General features: G+C 35.8%; 2 protein-coding genes and 1 pseudogene across 3 annotated transcripts in view; 2 read left to right on the forward strand and 1 right to left on the reverse strand.

The window, feature by feature from the left end:
• LOC132563036 (protein prune homolog 2-like) overlaps window positions 1–614 on the reverse strand; it is a 42,835-nt gene extending 42,221 nt beyond the window's left edge. For both annotated transcript variants that reach the window (XM_060227795.1, XM_060227796.1), the window contains exon 1: window positions 547–614. The gene's annotated coding sequence lies outside the window, so the exon portion shown is untranslated. The remainder of the gene's footprint in view (window positions 1–546) is intronic.
• Window positions 615–4,373: 3,759 nt separating this feature from the next.
• On the forward strand, window positions 4,374–6,696 carry LOC132563029 (uncharacterized; annotated as a pseudogene).
• A 73-nt stretch (window positions 6,697–6,769) lies between these two features.
• Window positions 6,770–9,337, forward strand: LOC132563031 (zinc finger protein 148-like). The gene has a single exon (XM_060227789.1). It carries the CDS (start codon window positions 6,770–6,772, stop codon window positions 9,335–9,337), a length of 2,568 nt encoding a protein of 855 aa, XP_060083772.1.
• The last annotated feature ends 12,739 nt before the right edge of the window (window positions 9,338–22,076 follow it).

Raw genomic sequence — 22,076 nt, forward strand, 5'->3', positions numbered from 1 at the left:
GTTTCCATAGTTCCATAGTTTAATAGATTGTGTCAATTTGCACACAGATTTCACAAGATTTTTTTTTTAAATTTCTGACAAAAATGGTCAGTAATGCACAAATTTATAACAGTTTTCCTGGACAGTGACGAGAATTACTCTGACAAATGAACATTTTTCACCAGTATTGGCGAGAATAGGGTCGCGGACAGTAGCGATTTGTAAACGTTACATCCAAGATATTCAATTTCCATTTTAAAGAAATGTATTCCATGATATGCATATTTCATTTCAGTTATTGGAATAGACTTACTTCGATTTGCTTAAGAATGTCAATACCATATTACCAGTCAGAACAGATAAACTCCTACAATGGGTCGGATATAAATTACGTGATAAATACAGGGTACAGTGAGAGCAGATTTGTTGTGATTTTCTGAACACAACGACCATGAAATGTCAATGGACTATATATGAGTAATCCCTGTCAAAATGGCAAACACGCGCCGCGCATGTTAAAGTCAACATCAATAAATAAACATGAATAAGCTAATTATCTACTCATACCCAGTGTAAAAGGTGTTCGCTCGTAAGATATTGAGTAGCCTAGAATTGATCGGTGGAAACAGACGTCGGTTCTGCAACTCTGTGCAGCTCCTTCGGTCCTAATTATCTCGTGTCTGTGATGTTGACTCGAGTCGTTACAATAGTCTATGTGCGTTCTTACGTGTCGATTTATCGCTGGCTCGTGATCGTCATAATTCCTTCGTAATAATGGGTCAGCACCTCCCTTGTTTATCTTCCACTCAGTTCGATGATAGCAGAATCTATTTCCCTTGGGGGTCAAGGTCGGTTAATAGTAACTGACGAACTGGATACAGAAATATCCGGAAATAAGTTGAACAGATCAAGACGTCTAAAAATGATGATCGCATATACGTTCATACAAGGTCGACTAAACCTGTAACACATTTCAGACAGTTTTAAACAAAATTCAAGATTTATGATTTTCCACGCATAATTCACAATGTTCAGAGTGAAAAAATAAGACAGAAAACTTGACTGTTCTTCAGTTTTTACAGTCTTCTGAAGATATCAAAATGTAGCTACCTTAGCACTGTAAAGTAGAAAATCTCATTTCCGTAATTTTACATGTAATACATATGATACAGAGAATTAATACCAAACATCTGTGAGTAGAAGCTCGTGTGTCCAAACTCTTATTGAACAAACCGTTCTCACGTTTTGGTAATGGATTTTCTGATCGATGTCTTCAAGTTTCACAATTAAAAAGAACAATTCAGTTGTTGTTTACAGTTGTTCGCCTAATGTTGAAATGAAGCTGATTTTGTCCGAAGGTCATTTAACTTTTTCCACTGACTTAGAAAGTCCGTGCTTTTTTCTCGTGAGAACAACTATTTGATGAGATCATAGATGTATATTACACAACAATCAGTACACATAAAAAGTTGCGAGACCTACTCGAGTTTCCAATCTCTGTTTTACACGCGTCTCTGATAAGATTATATGAAAGCTTGTAAAATACTGTGTTTAAAGTCAACACAAACCGCCATTATAGTGCTAACCTATCATCATCTTAGTCAGAACTGTCCTATCTTTCAACAGACGTTTTTTTATCACCCGGAGTCTATATATGAACTCATCGAATCCAGCCCGATATATGAAAGGCCTATAGAACTTTGGGCTGAAATCCAATAACAAGGACTATAATTACCAGTCGCTGTAATTTATTCTTATATACGTTAAAATCAGGAATGTACAATACATATCATGATCTTTATTATACGTCCATGTTTAAATGCAATACCGTTAATGTTTGTAGTTTTATGAAAAGCTATACAAACCGTACTTACATTGTTAAAAAATGAAAAGAGAATGATTTGAATTAAATTCAGATTACAGATTTCCTACATTGAATAAGACAGCGTCCTTCTCACCGAAGAAACACGCGCATGTATACAACCTAAGACTTTTGTTTTGTTTATTTTTTTTCTGTTTTTGTGTTAAGAAGAAAAAAGTTCATAAAATTTATTCATGGTCGTCACAAAATATTTCATGATTTACAAGGATGACGTATTATTGAGTTTTCTGATTAATGCACCTCCCCATCTGGATCTCGTTCGAACATTTAATTTCAATATTTTCCAATTCATTGTTTGATATTGATACACTGTGTCTAAAATCTAAATCCCTTCCTCCTTCCCCTTCAAGAATTGGCCAAATTTTCTGACATTTTTATTTCTCACCTTTTAACCTCGGGATGTTGTCAAATCACCTTATCTAACCACTGCAGCGTCGTTATTAAAACACTTTAAGAGCTTATGTTGATCGTTGAACGTGTAAACGTCGTAAAACAAAGATTCATTTTCATCTTAATATTTCATAGAGACAATATGCCAGGGTTTTTTTTAACTAGTTAAATTATCAATTTTATCTAAAACAGGGACATAAATACACTCAGATTAACATGTTTATCAGAAAGTTCATTTACAAGGATGTATTTAAGTAAAATCCTAACTTCCCTTATCATAACAAGCTTAAGGAAGTGAAATGATTTTTTTTTTAATCTCTCTCAGTTAAAGCTTCCACGTGTACAAAGGCGAACCTTTTCGCGCGCTGTTTAAAAGGGACGCATTGGATTGGACAGTATTTGTGTCTTCCCCGTCGATACCGCGTCGTTCAAACGCTTTCTTCAAAGGGGCACCTGTTGATCTCCTTTCAAGCGCGTGTCCTGTATAGACAAAGGGGCTTTGGTTATTTGATGTATTTTCGACAAAGAAACTGCTACAGGTGAAAAGGAACATGTTTCGATTTGGACAGGTAAGAAAATAGATCGGTTATTTTGTGAAGTGCTTTGTCGGCTGATTTTATTAATAATTGCTTATTTTCTGAAATCTTGGTGCAACAAGTGGTTTTCATGAACTTTTTGTCCGAGAACATGTGGTCGTCGGATCAAAACAGACATTGTTTACAATTGGATACACGTACGCGTGGCCCTAATACACATCAATATGTTTCGACAATTGTACAAAATATAGCCACAAAACCATCTATTTCCGTTTGCATTTCAATTATCACAAATATATCACGCCAGAGTTTGTGTAATAAATATCGAACGCGTGTTTTAGACACTTTAGCATGTGTTTGAGCTCATTACCGATGGAAAGCGTGACCGGTTTATATAACAATGGAGGCAGAAAAGCCAAGTGTCTCTTTTAATGGGCGTCGTTTTGTTGATTAATTTCCTGAACCGTCACAAACTTTGATATAATTATAGTGCAAATATTGTATTTAGAGTGTGATGCGTAAGTATTTTTACATGATTTCATAAATTTAACTGCAATCAACCTTATTTGTCCAAAATGATTGACTGCAAATCTAGAGCTATGTAAACACATGCAGGTACAATTTACAAATAATTTTACGAGTAGCTGCAATGACAAATTTAGGCTAAAAATAATGAAGTTTTCAGTAAACAAAAGCACTATATAAAGATATTATCAGACCAGTCACTGATTGTTCAAAAATCTCCATCAAGATCATGTTTCTGAACGGATATCACTAAATAAGAGATATATCATCAAGTTCCTGCATCAGAAAAATTAAGATCTATGAAATAAATGCACTTTAAATACAAAAGAATTATAAGTTTATCCCTAGAAATCCAGGTACTACCAATTTTAAATGGAATTAATTCTAATGATCTGCTCTGAGATTTAAACAATGTTTAAACCTTCCAGGTACTTCGCTGCAAATACACAATTATGTATATATGCATCATCGCAATAAGAAGTGAATCATTTTCCAAATTGTCCTCCCTGGGATTAGCCACTGGACCCAGAAAGGACCATGCACCACCAATTTATTTATGACAATGACATGCAACATGACTCTAGTTTATTCAGAACATATTTCATGATGTGTGTTGCCAAACATTTTGTATTTCCATCACTGCATTATTCAATTTAATTTTTTTTTTAAATGTACCTGTCAATTTATCAAACTTGGGATGATATGATTGTCCTGTTCATCATAAGAATTTCAAACAAGTTAATGATGCATCTTCCTGTAGATTTAAAATTTAAAGACTAGTCATCGAGCTGACTTACAGAATTTTTTTCAAATTGATGTATGCAACGTTTATGATTCTGTATAGAAGATATCATAAGGAAAAACATCCTATATATAAACGATGTAAAATCTTTAATGATATTTGTAAATGAATTAGATCATTCCCTCGACCTCTCCATCGACCCCGATATTGATATACTTTGGTTTATTTTGATGAAATAGACATCCACCTGTTGATAAGTAATGTTATCTATGTTTACTTTCTTTAGCAAAATTTGTTTTATTTTTTTTCAGGATTTATGATGGATGCCAATATCAAACCAGCATCACTGGAATTGATGGGTGACGTAGGTCTGAGAGAGGAGGAAGTTTCGTCAGACACAGAAAATCGTAACGATAACGGTACATACCAGTTACTGATAAAATACCAAGACGAGAATCCTGACAATCATGATCAGGTTCTAGGATAAGGTTACATCAATTAATTTTGTTAGAATTGTTTCATACTCGAGGGCAAAATTATTTTTAAATACTTATCATGATGAGCCCCATTACTACAAAATATAACAGATTTCTAACATTTCGACAAAACTATAGGAAAACCACAAGTCAAAGACTCACATATCAAAATATCAAGATTCACAAAAATTACAGAGGTTAAGTCTTATGTCTGTTGTTAGGCATCATGATCCAATCAATCAATCAATCAGTATCTGGTAAAAACATGTACTATTTATAGAAATGATGACCCAGTAAGAGAGAGTTTGTGACCTGTCTCCTGTCTGTCAGTATTTACCCCTCAATTACTCACCATCAACACAAAATTTCCTCACTAGTAAATATCACACAGATTCATATAACATTCAGGAAAACTGTTGATAGTGAGTTTGAAGCTGCTTGGGCACCAACATAATTTTTTCCAGACCACAATTAGGTCCCCCATAAAATTTTTGTTGTCTTGGTAATGTTAATAAGAAGTTGCATTCCTTGGAATCGTAATATTTAAAATTGTTTAAAGATTGACAGGACGAAATTAGATAGGAAACATACACATTTATACCTGTTTTCCTATGTGTTGCAGAGACACAGACATTCTCCTATAACATATATTACTGTCACAAATTTTAAAAATCCAAGCTGATGCATCCTGGTCCAGTAAGATTTAAACAACAAGTTTCTGTTTTGAGCATCTGACCATGAATGTAAAGATAGTAATTGCTCATGAAAGACCTCTTTATATATAATTCATTATGTAAATTAGAATTCCAATTCATTACTTCTATGTTCAATACATTTGTAATTTCTCGTATTTGTAAATTTCGAACATAATTTTGACAATGTGATTAAATGCATATGCTTTTGAAATTAATTCTCAAATACACTTGTACATTTGTCACATAATTTTTCATGGTCATTACTAGGTTTTCAGTTGATGACACACAACTGTTATATAACATGTCCATAATATTTCATTTTTCTGTATTTGTACTCTACAGATGTGTTCCAGTGTGGGAAGTGCGAGCTTCGTTTCCAGTCATCTTACCATCTCCATCACCACATTGCCTACACACATGCTGGCATCTCCATGGAGACATCAGAACGCCTCACCAACCCATACCCTGTGGAACCTCTTGCACTGAATCTAAAGCATTCAAATAGAGTTGACTCACCTATCTTGAACAAGTCATGTGAACCTAGTCCACTGTCCAAAACCTACAGAAGAAGTTCCCAGAGCGTTGCTCTTGATCTTTCGAAACCTTCTTCAAACACAAGTGAAGTCTTGGACTTGTCAACTACAAAATTCAGCTTTAGGGAAGGGGAGGTAACTGGGCAAAGGAAACATCCAAGGGAGGTCAAGCCAAGTGAAAATCCACAAATAAATCGTTCCTATGATTGCACAAGTTTCGAAAAAGAATTTAGGAATGGTTTGGGAAAAGCAACAGCTGATGAGATGGTGAAGAGGGGAAGATTTTTGGTCGATAACCCAGCTCAAGGTGATGATTTTGTGTCTTGTCATGATTCCGAGGGAGGAGATGAAAACAAACTTGTTATTGATTGTTCTAGTGAATCAAACAAATTTTTACGAGAAGAAAAGGAATATGAACCAAGTTTGAAAGAAAGTCAAGCGTCTGTTACAAACAGCCAAGATCAGCTTCCTCAGAGCCATGACAGAGGTCTTACTTGTGATAACTGGCAAAACCAGCACCATCTTAGTCAAGGTCAGCAGCCAGATAACCATGCTTCATTTCCCTCTGTTCAGAGTCAAAGTCACCTTCCTGGTCAAGGTCAAAGTCTCCAGCCAGATAACCATAGTCTAGTTCCCTCTGTTCAGAGCCAAGGTCACCTTCAGGGCCAAGGTCTGCCGGCTGGTTCAGAGTCTGGGAGGTTCAACGCTTTACCGTTTCCATTCAACATCCAGAAGCAAGTTATGATGACGAACGGTGGTGGAGCCTCACCTCCCATATCCAACTACGGAGTGATGTCAGCAGATATGCAGCAGAGTCTGATGTCCTTCCAGCAGCAGATGTCTCCTTTTATGAAAGGCAAACCAGGACCTGTGAAAGCCACAAAGGTCAATCGTCGTGCAAGGGTCAAAGCTGTGGATGTCCAAGAGGACAAAAATAAATCTGTGGTGGAGATATATGAGTGTAAAGTGTGTAACAGGAAGTTCTCCCAGGTTGGTAACTTCCACAACCATATGAAGCTCCACAGCACCAAGATATGTGTATGTGGTATCTGTAAAATAGAGTTTCTTGATAGCTATGAGTTGCAGCGTCATATGCGTAAGACACACACAGGTGACATGCCTTATAAATGTGAACAGTGCGACCGTGAATTCAGCCAATACAACAACCTAAGAAGACATCTTCGTGTACACAATGGAAAGTCATACAAATGTCACATCTGTGGACGTACGTTTAACGAGGTGTTTTACCTGGAGATGCATATTGGCTCTCACACTGGAGAGCGTACCTACAGCTGTGGTGTGTGTAGTCTATCCTTCCGTGACAATGCAGAACTTCAACGACATGTCCAAACGCACAGTGCAGCTGAGCTTCACACTTGCGAGGTTTGCGGGAAATCCTTTAGCAAGGCCTGTGTCTTGCGACAACACAAAAAGATGCATTCAGGTCTCCGTCCTTTTAAATGCGATATTTGCGACAAAGCTTTTATCCATCGTCATCATCTGAAGATTCATTCGCGCATGCACAGCACTGATAAACCATACCGGTGTAAGATTTGTGGGAAGGATTTTGCACAGACAAGTCATCTGTACAAGCATGTCAGACAACATGCACAGAAAACTGATGAAGGTGATGCAGATGTTTGTACACAGGCCGAAATTCAAGCCTTGTATCCAGGGCTTTGTCAAGGCTCGCATGGCTCTCCAAGTCCCCTAACCACATCTGGAGTAAGTGACTTATCACAGTCATCAGGCTCGCCAGTTAACAGCCCAATCACAGAGGGAGATGGTCATGTTGTTCCCTCTGAAACTATCAAGTCAGATGGTGTAGACGACACATTGTCAAAACCACAGCTGTCTGAAAACAGATACAATAATCTGGATGTTAAGAAAGTTGGAAAGAACAAAGTTGATATGAAAACAGTAGATGACGGCTGTGACAATGGTTACAGATGTGATGATGGAATCAATTTGGATCATATTGCTAAGAGGAGGGAGGTAGACTTGATGGATCAGCATCTGAAGGACTTAAAAGGTACAGAAGAGAGTACTGCATCAGACACCATGGAGTCAGATATTGATACAGAGTCAGGAGAATTATCTCCCCTTGAAAATGAGCCGCAGCATGACTACAGACCATTAGATGTTACAGAAAGTATGATGTCAAGGGGAGACAATTATCTCAATCAGTCAGACTTTTCGTGTAAAGACAAAGAGTTGTCTGTACAACGTCACGTTGAAAATGATTTATCAACTTGTGATGACTTTTCTAAACGAATAAAGGAAGAGTGTAGCCAGATGTCTCAGAACATGAGCGACATCAAAGACGAAGATGAAGGGGTCAAGGTCATTAAAGGGGTCACTGGAGCTACATCAGGAAAATTAGTGCTGAAGAAAGAGACTCAAGACAGCAACATTAAACAGAATTATTCAATTGAACATCTTCTTCAGCATTCTACTGACCACTGCAATGATAATGGAAAGAAATCATTCATTAATTCATCACCCACAAGTTATTCCAGTAAACAATGGATTACTGAATCTCGTGTTGAAAACAACCCTAGTCAACATCCCACTGAACCATCAAAATCCTTACACAACACAGAGTCCAGCGTTAAAAATCAGTCGAGTCCCTCTCTGACTGTCCTTGATAACCATCTGAATGCTAATTCTGAAAGGTCATCAAATTGTCTTCACCAGAATTCATTAAGCAAGGAAGGTCAAGGCTATTTAGATCAACAGTCATCACGGTTTAATGAATCTGCTTCTCCAATTAGTTCTGACCATCTGTCTACAGTATCATCACAGGAATCAGAATTGTCAAGGTCAAGGTCATCTAGTCTAGAAAGTGAAGACAAAAGGTCACAGTCATTTAAAATGATGAATATGTTGAAAGGACAGAAAAGTTTCCGAGAGGAAGATGTGACGTCATCTACAGACAAAAACCCTGTTAGTAATAGTTATGAAAAAGCTTACCAAGCAGGAGAAGATAACTCAGGCCATCACAATTTGCACCCGTCATATGAAGTATCTACAGCAACTTATCATCCAGAAACAGTTTTCAACCCCGACAGGTCTTCTCCTCACACCAAACCAAAACAGAAAAGACGCAGGCGTCAAAATAACAAAAACATTCCGCCAGAACAAAATTATCTCCCTTTGATTCCAAATTTAGGAATAGACCCCCAGCAAATGTACTTGTTACAGCTGCATCAGATGCAGATGGCGATGGCCGCGTCGATGGCTGCTGGAGCCCAGATGTATCCATTCCCTGGCAACAGGATGATGTCAACAGGAAGTTTCGATACCAGCATGGCGTATTCTCCTGAAATAAATCACCGAGATTTTAATAGAGAAAGGTCACAGTCACCACAGGTGGCAAGGTCACATGACATTCACAGACAGGGACAAGAAGGCTTGCTCCATCTTCCATCAAATTCACCTCAGAACAAAGAAATCTGTCATTCAGGATCCCCTACGATGAAAAATTTAGCTCCAACAGGTAGCCTGACCTCGTCTCGTGATGAAATGATGAGGTATATGGTGATGAAACAAGAAATGGCAAGTAATGGACATAATTGATTAAATTCCTTACTTGACATGGGCAATCTGAATTAATCAAAAAGACATTTGTAAAGTAATCTACAAGATGTAAACTTAAGTTATACTGTAAACAAATCAGTGACGAAGTTCAATTTTACAGTTCTGAGACACAATGTTGATACAGTTATAATAATCCTTAATGCTCATGTCATTTAATTTAGACAATATACTGTTACTGGTTCCTGACAAATTCTTCTAATTCATAGCAGCAGCTCTAAAATAACGCAGAATGAGTTATTAGTTTTGGGACTTTTTTTGTTTTTTGAGAGAGAAATTGATGAGTTCAGAGTCATTCATGTCTGACAGAATTTTTACACTCGGATGAACCATTGTCTCTATTAGCAAAATGGCAAGGTCAAGGCCAAACTTTCCTATTTATAGAAAATCAGATTTTCTTTTATATCATCAATAACCTAGTGTTGATAATTCTATAACAAGTTTCGTTAACATTTAGCATAGCGTATACAAAAGTCCCAAAGTTAATTATGACACAATTGTAAGTAATCAGCATCACATCACAATTTCAATGAAATTGAAATGCAAAATATATAACCCTACTGAAATACCCCATTGTTTACAAATGTTTCAACACCATTTAAGTGTAAACTTTATTTCTCTTGTTTTTAAAACAACAATCTCAAAATGTTAACTTGTGTTATATAGTATCACATGTAGTACAAATTAATGTTGTTTTAAAAATGCTCATGTAGTGGCATGGTGTCACATTCACATTTCTTAACACAGATAATAATTATATATTTATGAAACTTTGTTTAACGAAGTATTATAAAGTTTTTCAAACTTCAACATTGTCCTCAAAATACTAATTCTAAATTTTGTCCTCTATATTATATACAGAATGTTGGGATGTACATTTATTAGTATAGATATTATGCTTGATGCATAAATTTTGTTGAATATAAATTTGTTAAGTGTTGTTTTAAACTTTTTCTTGAATATTTTATACGTGATTTTTTGATTCGGTATATTTTTGTACATTGCCAGAAAATGTGTTCAAATTTGTTTTGAATGGTTTTATATGCATTTTAAGAAAATGATTAAGTGTTCATAAATGTATGAATACCAGGTACATGAATTAATTTATAAATTTTCATTAAACAATAGATTTTGTGTACCTAGCCTTTTTGATACAAAATATTGTGTTTATTTTCAATGAATGTATTATTCTGTAAAAATGATAATGTGTCTGGGCACTGTTCATGTTTATGTGAATAGGTACTGTGTTCATGGTGTTATATAGGAATAAATACACTGAGTTCATGATTTACTTGAGTATGTACAGAATGTTATTGATGGATGCTGTTGACATTTAAGGATAGACAGTTATGGTAATTATTGATGTATAAATGCAACACACAAGTAGCTTTAGCGTATGAAGGAGGTAGTGTGTATATACTGTAAACATACATAGTTTGGCACAATCAAAGTTTTAGCCAATAATCACTTTTTTGTCCAATTAGCACAAATTTGTGCATCCACAATAATTACCATACAAATGTAAGCAGCATATAGTAAGTGTAATTAACACTAGCATGTTTTAGCAGAATACTTCTAGCTTGAAAGTGCTAAAGTAAAATTAGAGCTGAAATATGTACGTTTACAGTATCCATTGTTACTATCCCTGTATAAATGGGCATGTTTTATGGTGTATATGTGTTAGGTTCAAGTGATTGATGGCTTTGAGGGACGGAAGTTGTGGTGTTCATAATTGTATGAATGCATCAGTATTTAGCATCAGTGGATGTTAAGAACATTAACTTTCATTCTATGGTGTACATGTATGTGCCTGATTCTAGCGAATGAAATATACGTCCTATGACGAGATGTAAAATTGACGTCATGTAGAGTATTTGTGTATATACAAAAGATGTAGATATATTTTAAGATTGTGCCATAGTGTTACTGATACAGACAATATTTGCATGAGGAATAGCGGTATACATCACCCTACCAGTGTCTCACGGAGTAAATGTTTCTGCTGTTCTGCACAACTTATCCTAGTCACATGACTTATACGACCTATTGACCCTGTTGCTGTTCTATTTATAACAATATTTTTCAGCAATATGATTTTTCCAGATGTGAAATATAAACTTGTATTAATGTGTAGACTTCGGTTTCTCAAAATGTTCAATATTTTTCTCCATTTTGTGCCAGAGGTCACTAAATTTCATTGCATTACCTAAGGGTTAAACCCAGGATCTCTTCCTAAACTCAGGTTCTACCATGTGACCTGAAGCTCTAACCAAGTTGGAATGTAAAACTAGTGTTTTACCAATTAACAATTTTTTTTAAAAAGTGGGTAAAGAATTTGGGGTTTTTATTATGCTATGGTTCTGCAGGATTTATTTAATATGGTATTGAATTCTGTTGGTCAGGATGTGTTAAATCTATTTTTTTTCTTCAGAATACATGTACATAATATTTTAGTGAAAAGGGGCAAATTATTATCTCAGTGGGTATTCAACTCACAATTCTGGATTTAATACTAAACAGACAAAGTAATTGTAGGTGAAAACATTTCCTATCAATTTTTATCTGTAGGTGAACATGCGATCAGAATTATATTGAAGGCATAGATTATCCTTGCAGACAGAATATATGTATATGATGTAAAGTCCGTCCTACTTTTCTCATCCCTCCGACTCCAGCATCTCATTTTGAAATTCCTTGTCACCAGAAGTCAGCACTAGCAGTTTTAGACACATTTTTGTTCAATATTGATATATGTGAGTTTATAAACTGTTTATTGACGTTGTCTATGCAAGTATTTTATTATTGTGTTGACCCTTTGTTTTAGGGTACATATTGTTTATGTTTACATTGATGGCAGCCAATGAGAATTGTTTGTGAATTTTCCTAGTTTTGTCTGGGATATGTTTTGCCCTTTAACCCTGGCTAACAGTTTCATGTATTCAATACACCCATCTGTACTTACCAGATCAGTTTTCTACACACTTCATCCTCATAACTTCATCACTACCATTTTCAATCATTTCCAAAATAGCTCAAAGTCTACATTGCAAAACTCCTTTTTATATTTTTTAATATATTTATAACCTGTGTTTCAAAACTTAAGTTACCAGATAAATAACACTTATGTTCAGTAGTTTCGGCTCACTTTATATTGATTTTCTCCATACAAAATCAACCTTGGATTTTTATTTTGCATATATATCTATCAGTAAGCACATGGCTGGAAATAAGCCCACCCATATATATTTCTGTTTTAGTAGAAATGACTACCAAATCTTTATCATTTTCCTTTAATAACTGTAATAAATCCATGATGTTTAAAGGAGATACTGTGAAATCATGTATTTTTGCGGAGTTTAATTTTCATGGTTTTCAAAAATTTTGTAATATCATATACATTTATAATATCATGTACATCTGATTTCATAGATAAAGTTAGATCAATAGATATACTTAGTTCATAGACAAATTAACACATGGATTAATTGTATCCAATAAATCAATGAAAATTATTTGCCCACAAAAATTAATGAGCTTGCAGAAATGTGTGGCCTTGAGCTTATTGTAGACAGATAGAAATTACTAGAGTAAAACATTTCCAGTATTAATAACCATGAAATAATCAGTTACTTATCCTTCAAATCATATTGTATTTCAGTTCATCTCCAAGTCGTGTATTCTACCGCTCTGTCCTCCTGCAATACTGGACTTAATCAGTTGTTCCTTATCCTTACTCTCCTACAATTGGTTTTATACATAATCCATTTGTTTACAATGTCTAAAGTCATTTTCTTTCCCCTGCCCCTCCCTTTAGAAATGTCATACATCTTTTCTCAAACAGTGTCATAAAATATTTTCCTTCTAAGAAATGTCATATATTATTTTCAACCTTTAAAAATGTCATACATCATTTCCCTCTCTAGCAGTGTCATAAAATATTTTTCAAGAAATGTCATCCATTATTTTCTCTATTTTGAAATGTCATTTAATCCATCTGATGTAGGGTCAATTGCAGTGTCATACTTTGCCCAATATAGATAATTTTTTCTCTCATCTCATGTCCTATCATAATTAACCCCCAAATTCACTAATTGGGGGGGGGGGGGGTACTTTTTTTTTTTTTTTTAATTTTATGTTATCTACACCAAATACATTTTCATAAGAAACTATTTTGAAGATGTTTTTTATCTACCATTCGTGTTCAAAAAACTGAAATGCTCAGTTAGAGTTTACAATCTGAGTCTGTGAGACTTAGTGTTATGTTTGTAAGTTTGCCCTATAATGTGTGAATATTGTACTATGATGTATGTGTTTTGTCGAATTGTTTGTTGTATTGTGTTCCAGAAGATGCATTCCAGTTGATTTTATTTCCGAACCACAGACAATTAATTTGATCTCTACTCTGCTTGTAGTTTATAAAACAAGTTTAGGAAGAGATGTACATTATACATAAATTCTTGTTAGGTGCAGTGGATTTCCAGCAATATTTTTAGATGGAAAAGACTGTGGGTGGGATTATGTGGATGGGCGTGCCCACAGGTAAAAATAATCTGGATAGGGGCCACAGGTAAAATTAATGTGGGTGGGGCACAGGTTAAGATGATGTTGATAGGGGGCATAGGTAAAAATAATATTGATGGGGCACAGGTAAAAATAATATTGATGGGGCACAGGTAAAAATAATGTGGATGGGGCACAGGTAAAAATAATGTGGATGGGGCATAGGTAAAAATAATGTGGATGGGGCATAGGTAAAAATAATGTGGATGGGGCATAGGTAAAGATGATGTTAATTGGGGCATAGGTAAAAAAGTGTGGATGAGGGCACAGGTAAATTATGTGGAGTGGGGCCACAGGTAAAAATAATGTGGATAGGGGGGCACATATTAATTATGTAGATGGGGGGGGGCACAGGTAAAATAATGTATGTGGGGGCCACAGGTAACTAGGTAAGGGTAGTAACTACAGGTTAATTGATGTGGGTTGGGGACCACAGGTAACTAGGTAAGGGTAGTAACTACAGGTTAATTGATGTGGGTTGGGGACCACAGGTAACTAGGTAAGGGTAGTAACTACAGGTTAATTGATGTGGGTTGGGGACCACAGGTAACTAGGTAAGGGTAGTAACTTCTGGTTAAATTATGTGGGTTGGGGACCACAGGTAACTAGGTAAGGGTAGTAACTACAGGTTAATTGATGTGGGTTGGGGACCACAGGTAACTAGGTAAGGGTAGTAACTACAGGTTAATTGATGTGGGTTGGGGACCACAGGTAACTAGGTAAGGGTAGTAACTACAGGTTAATTGATGTGGGTTGGGGACCACAGGTAACTAGGTAAGGGTAGTAACTACAGGTTAAGTTATGTGGTTTGGGGACCACAGGTAACTAGGTAAGGGTAGTAACTACAGGTTAAGTTATGTGGTTTGGGGACCACAGGTAACTAGGTAAGGGTAGTAACTACAGGTTAATTGATGTGGGTTGGGGACCACAGGTAACTAGGTAAAGGTAGTAACTACAGGTTAATTGATGTGGGTTGGGGACCACAGGTAACTAGGTAAGGGTAGTAACTACAGGTTAATTGATGTGGGTTGGGGACCACAGGTAACTAGGTAAGGGTAGTAACTTCTGGGTAAGTGATGTGGGTTGGGGACCACAGGTAACTAGGTAAGGGTAGTAACTTCTGGGTAAGTTATGTGGTTTGGGGACCACAGGTAACTAGGTAAGGGTAGTAACTTCTGGGTAAGTGATGTGGATTAGGGACCACAGGTAACTAGGTAAGGGTAGTAACTTCTGGGTAAGTGATGTGGTTTGGGGACCACAGGTAACTAGGTAAGGGTAGTAACTTCTGGGTAAGTGATGTGGATTAGGGACCACAGGTAACTAGGTAAGGGTAGTAACTTCTGGGTAAGTGATGTGGATTAGGGACCACAGGTAACTAGGTAAGGGTAGTAACTTCTGGGTAAGTGATGTGGATTAGGGACCACAGGTAACTAGGTAAGGGTAGTAACTTCTGGGTAAGTGATGTGGGTTGGGGACCACAGGTAACTAGGTAAGGGTAGTAACTTCTTGGTAAGTTATGTGGTTTGGGGACCACAGGTAACTAGGTAAGGGTAGTAACTTCTGGGTAAGTGATGTGGATTAGGGACCACAGGTAACTAGGTAAGGGTAGTAACTTCTGGGTAAGTGATGTGGTTTGGGGACCACAGGTAACTAGGTAAGGGTAGTAACTTCTGGGTAAGTGATGTGGATTAGGGACCACAGGTAACTAGGTAAGGGTAGTAACTTCTGGGTAAGTGATGTGGGTTGGGGACCACAGGTAACTAGGTAAGGGTAGTAACTTCTGGGTAAGTGATGTGGGTTGGGGACCACAGGTAACTAGGTAAGGGTAGTAACTTCTGGGTAAGTGATGTGGGTTGGGGACCACAGGTAACTAGGTAAGGGTAGTAACTTCTGGGTAAGTGATGTGGTTTGGGGACCACAGGTAACTAGGTAAGGGTAGTAACTTCTGGGTAAGTTATGTGGGTTGGGGACCACAGGTAACTAGGTAAGGGTAGTAACTTCTGGGTAAGTGATGTGGATTAGGGACCACAGGTAACTAGGTAAGGGTAGTAACTTCTGGGTAAGTGATGTGGGTTGGGGACCACAGGTAACTAGGTAAGGGTAGTAACTTCTGGGTAAGTGATGTGGTTTGGGGACCACAGGTAACTAGGTAAGGGTAGTAACTTCTGGGTAAGTGATGTGGGTTGGGGACCACAGGTAACTAGGTAAGGGTAGTAACTACAGGTTAAGTGATGTGGGTTGAGGACCACAGGTAACTAGGTAAGGGTAGTAACTTCTGGGTAAGTGATGTGGGTTGGGGACCACAGGTAACTAGGTAAGGGTAGTAACTTCTGGGTAAGTGATGTGGGTTGGGGACCACAGGTAATTAGATGTGGGTGGTGATAGATAGGTAGATGTTTATGAGTGCAATCGCTTATTTAATTAGGGAGCAATATTTCCAAGACCTTGTTTTCACACATTTTGGGAGAACTCGGCCGAGGCTTATTTAATTAACACAGAGCTGTCCTTGACGAACTTATTATAGAAACGTAAAGCAGAAAAACAATACAAGAAGCTAAAAATTGAATCTTCAAAAAGGTAGAAGTTTTTCATCAATCAAAGTAATTAATTCCAGAAAGTCTTAAATTATAGAATGTACATAACGTTTTTTTTATGGGATGGATTTTTGAGATGGAGAGAGAGTGGTTGGTATTGTGTGTAGATACTTCTGTTGTATATATGTGTACTGCTCAATCTGTCCATAAATGGACCACTGTCTACAATGTTGGGGAAGGTTTAGGCCTCAAAATATTTTTGAAATAAATGTTTATATTTTTGTACCAAATATTTCTGTCTTTGATTTTTTGTTTTTATTTCTTAGCTACAAAGTGCCTATATGTCTATAGCAATTATTCAATGTGTCCTTCGCAGAATTATAATGAAGGAGTTCACATTTGATCAGATGTACATCTGTCATTTCTCAATGGTTCAAGATTCTGCAGTTATCCCTCAAGCTTGAAGGGAAATCATCAAACAGACATTGGTTCTCTGTATCGAATTCATTTACAAGGTATCTATATTTCTTTTGCTATTTAATGACGAAGAAATGGTCGTTATCATCGCAGGCGACCTGATAAGAGTTGTCAGAGTGGCATTTTGCAATTATATCGACTGTAATCATAGCCAGAAAATACTAATTTAATTTTTACATCTCCAATAACATTTTTGGCAATATAGGTGTCCACTTATATTAGTGAAAAAATCTTGTAAATTCAGCTATTAAATCAGTCAAAATGTAGCATGGCCAGTAATGATATTGGGATCTCACAAGTATTAGGGGCCATTTGTAATTACAGTAATGGTACTGTGATCTCAAGTACAAGGGGTCATTTGTAATTACAGTAAAGGTATTGGGATCTCACAAGTACGAGTGGCCATTTGTAATTACAGTAAAGATATTGGGATCTCACAAGTACAAGGGGCCATTTGTAATTACAGTAAAGATATTGGGATCTCACAAGTACGAGGGGCCATTTGTAATTACAGTAAAGATATTGGGATCTCACAAGTACGAGGGGCCATTTGTAATTACAGTAAAGATATTGGGATCTCACAAGTATGAGGGGCCATTTGTAATTACAGTAAAGATATTGGGATCTCACAAGTACGAGGGGCCATTTGTAATTACAGTAAAGATATTGGGATCTCACAAGTATGAGGGGCCATTTGTAATTACAGTAAAGATATTGGGATCTCACAAGTACGAGGGGCCATTTGTAATTACAGTAAAGATATTGGGATCTCACAAGTATGAGGGGCCATTTGTAATTACAGTAAAGATATTGGGATCTCACAAGTACGACGGGCCATTTGTAATTACAGTAAAGATATTGTGATCTCACAAGTACGACGGGCCATTTGTAATTACAGTAAAGATATTGTGATATCACAAGTACGAGGGGCCATTTGTAATTACAGTTGTATCAGAACACTGGTCATCTGGTATTGTGATGGAATGACATGTCACATACTACTGATGCTGTAGGGAAGCTTACAAGGAACGGTAGACTTAATGCTGGGTAAAAGTTCTGTTCATGAAGATAAAAATAACGAAGTTTAAAAGAAATGAAAATTTTTATTTACATTTAATAAATACATTTCATCCTTTGTAGCATATCAGACACAATATTGTACAGTTTATATATTAGTCAATATATAAACACATTCACTGATCAGAAAAGCACGACTGATACACACAATTTGACTTAACTTCCTGATACCTTGGCATCTCATTTACACATATATACATTGAAATCAAACCTCCAGAGGTCACCTTTAGCCCACGAGTGATAAAAGTTCAATTAGATTTATTCAATGGAAATTTCATATATTGTTAAATAATTTTTTCACCAATTTTTTCCCTCTAGATTCTATTATATTCTTAGCACTTTGTTTTGTTGATAATATGTTATATTTAATTCTACTAGCAATGAAAGTTTCTACCAGTTTAAACTTTCACTAATCATTTCTATGATGTGAATTTGATTATTAGAATTACCAATGAAATCAAAGAACATAAAACACCCATGAAAATTATTAGTTTTTACAGAAACAGAGAAATAATGTCAGATCTATCTATTTCATTTTAGATCCATTTTGAATTTTAAACCAACCATTGGTGAACTCTTTTCAAATTTTGAATAACTGGGATCTCATGGCCACAGAACAGTACAATCAAACCTTTAATGTAAAGTCTCTCCATGATGGTGTTTTTTTTATTATTTACTTACACAGCAATAAACTTATTGGTATTGGTATGCAGGGGATCTATTTGACAATATGATCTATGACAGATCTCCATTACTATGACAGGAAGTACAGCGTCCTATAAGTGTTAGTACATGTACTGTGGTTCCCTACCACACAACTGTTGATTCAGCTAATATTATTCTTTCTATATTAACAAAATAATATCAAGGGAACAACAATTTAATATATACTGTAGTTACTAATAACACTATTCCAATAAAATATCTATTTGACCTCTGGAATCTACCATAAACTCACTTCTATTCATGGTTTTGGTTCCTGTTTATTTCTTCTCAGTAAATTATCAATCAAACTTTATGGGTGGTACACCTAAACAAAACCCGGAGTCCTGGAGTGGGATAGATGTTTTACTGGAATAGCCCTAAACATAACCCGGAGTCCTGGGGGGGATAGATGTTTTACTGGAATAGCCCTAAACAAAACCTGGAGTTCTGGGGTGGGATAGATGTTTTACTGGAATAGCCCTAAACAAAACCTGGAGTTCTGGGGTGGGATAGATGTTTTACTGGAATAGCCCTAAACAAAACCTGGAGTCCTGGAGTGGGATAGATGTTTTACTGGAATAGCCCTAAACAAAACCTGGAGTCCTGGAGTGGAATAGATGTTTTACTGGAATAGTCCTAAACAAAACCTGGAGTCCTGGAGTGGGATAGATGTTTTACTGGAATAGTCCTAAACAAAACCTGGAGTCCTGGGGTGGGATAGATGTTTTACTGGAATAGCCCTAAACAAAACCTGGAGTCCTGGAGTGGGATAGATGTTTTACTGGAATAGTCCTAAACAAAACCTGGAGTCCTGGGGTGGGATAGATGTTTTACTGGAATAGCCCTAACCAAAACCTGGAGTCCTGGAGTGGAATAGATATTTTACTGGAATAGCCCTTTCGACAAAATAAAGAATATGTGGGTTATATAAAAATTAGTGTAATATCATTCAATAGAATACATATATTGTTGCAAATACATACTGTGTTTTTTTAGAACTTATTTTCAATCAAAGATTTTTCTACAGTACAAATGAGTAGGAGACTATGTTCCCTGTCAATGCACCAATCCAATAAATGAAGCAGTTTAAACACGAAATAAAATAATTACATGGAAATACATGTGTTATATTATTTCATAAAAAATACATGTACATGAAAACACCAATATTTGTAGTATCTGAAACAAAATCTCTACATCAATGTCAAGGAATCAAATATGGAATAGACCAGATCTCAATTAATCAAGAACCAAATCCATTCTCAAACATCAGTGTTTGACCTAAGAGCTTTTCATACTTAGGTTTCAACATCTCTGTGAATATTCCTTAAAACAATAAACATTACACAGCCAAAACCTCATTTCTTAGTATAAATACCTGTAGGAATTATGAATAATTTAATTTTTATTTCACTTTCAAAAATATCTAACTTTTTATAGTTAACGTGTGAGATCAGAGAGTGTTTTCAAAGCTAAAAATTGAGTGAAACAATGGCAAGTTTTCTTTCATATTATTTTTTTTTCAGTTTCTGCTCTTATAGTGAAAATACGGTATGATTAAACTAGATATTCTGGTTTGACACCCTGTGATGAAATTTATCTCTGAAGCAATAAATCTGTTACATACTAGTCCAACTTTCATCCTTCAGTCATAAAATCCTCATTTGCAAAGAACAATAAAATTTCACATTTCAATATACCGGTTGATAAACACATTTCATCAGTATAGTTATCATATATTGTACCATGTGTATACAACTTCAATTTCATTTATAAATATCTTTCAGCAGAGGACAAATTTAGCCAACAATAAATCGCATCAAAAACTTCCAAGAACAATGTAATGCTTTATCACTACAGCAATATAATCAGTATGATTCCTGTGTACAAGTGATTTATATATTATAATCTATTCAAATGATTTATTTACATATTTACATAGACTTTTGTAATATTAGAATATACTTCAAAACAAATATCTGTGACTAAAAGCAGAACACCAGGACCGCTCTAGGTCAGTTATGTTGACTGTAACACTAACTTCTGACCTTCCATTATGACACGACATTTGCTTTTCATAAAAAACTTGAGCAATGGATCTAACAGACCCTAGACCTGATACATAGGTCAGACATTTTTTCTTATTTCTGAAAAAAAATGTAGTCTATCACCAGAATGTTACTAGCCACATAATAGCACAACTCAAGGTCTTTCTATTTATAAAAATCATTTGAGCATTTTATCTTTCAAATATTACACATTAAACTGTATATTGCAACATACCACCTGTGGGCCGATTTTTCGACAAATCGTTTTCCTGTTCAAAACATGTAAACAGTAGTTACACAAAAATCATTATGTCCATTTACATCCCAATGTTGCCCCTTTTAGAATGATAAACATAAGCTCTATATTGTGAGAGGTATAATTGATAAATTTACATGAGAGTAGGAGGCCATGACACCCCATTCAAGATGAAAAGCATCAGACATATCACCAGTTAGAACCAGCAGATTCTGCCTAACAATTTCCCTGACTTTTCTTTAGATGATAAGGTCAGCAAACAAAACAAACCCCAGATATATTCAAGTTCGTAAAGTAAATATAATGATATTGAGTAATAAATGTCCACCTTTGGTAGGAAGCCATTCAAATTATATCTCCTGTCAAAAATAAATAAAAATAAAAAAAAGAGTTAAGAGTGTACAAAATTGGATATATGCTTTAGAACATGGTTGCTATGGAGTTCAGCTAAAAATAAGTAAGTCTTGTCACTACAGTTATAGACCTATAATGGGGTTGATACATGATTGGTCAAACCATAAATGTTATTACAATGATAACTTAGATATTTTTTTAACTCGGTGTAGAAATAGGAAATGTCCAGTCTAAGCTCAATAGAAACAGGAAATGTCCAGTCTAAGCTCAATAGAAACAAGAAATGTCCAGTCTAAGCTCAATAGAAACAAGAAATGTCCAGTCTAAGCTCAATAGAAACAAGAAATGTCCAGTCTAAACTCAATAGAAATAGGAAATGTCCAGTCTAAGCTCAATAGAAATAGGAAATGTCCAGTATAAGCTCAATAGAAATAAGAAATGTCCAGTCTAAGCTCAATAGAAACAGGAAATGTCCAGTCTAAGCTCAATAGAAATAAGAAATGTCCAGTCTAAGCTCAGTCTAAGCTCAATAGAAATAGGAAATGTCCAGTCTAAGCTCAATAGAAATAGGAAATGTCCAGTCTAAGCTCAATAGAAATAGGAAATGTCCAGTCTAAGCTCAATAGAAATAAGAAATGTCCAGTCTAAGCTCAATAGAAATAGGAAATGTCCAGTCTAAGCTCAATAGAAATAGGAAATGTCCAGTCTAA

Source organism: Ylistrum balloti, unplaced genomic scaffold, assembly GCF_031769215.1.
Source record: "Ylistrum balloti isolate Yb309-2 unplaced genomic scaffold, AGI_CSIRO_Ybal_v1 Utg371562, whole genome shotgun sequence".
Taxonomy (NCBI): Eukaryota; Metazoa; Mollusca; class Bivalvia; order Pectinida; family Pectinidae; genus Ylistrum; species Ylistrum balloti.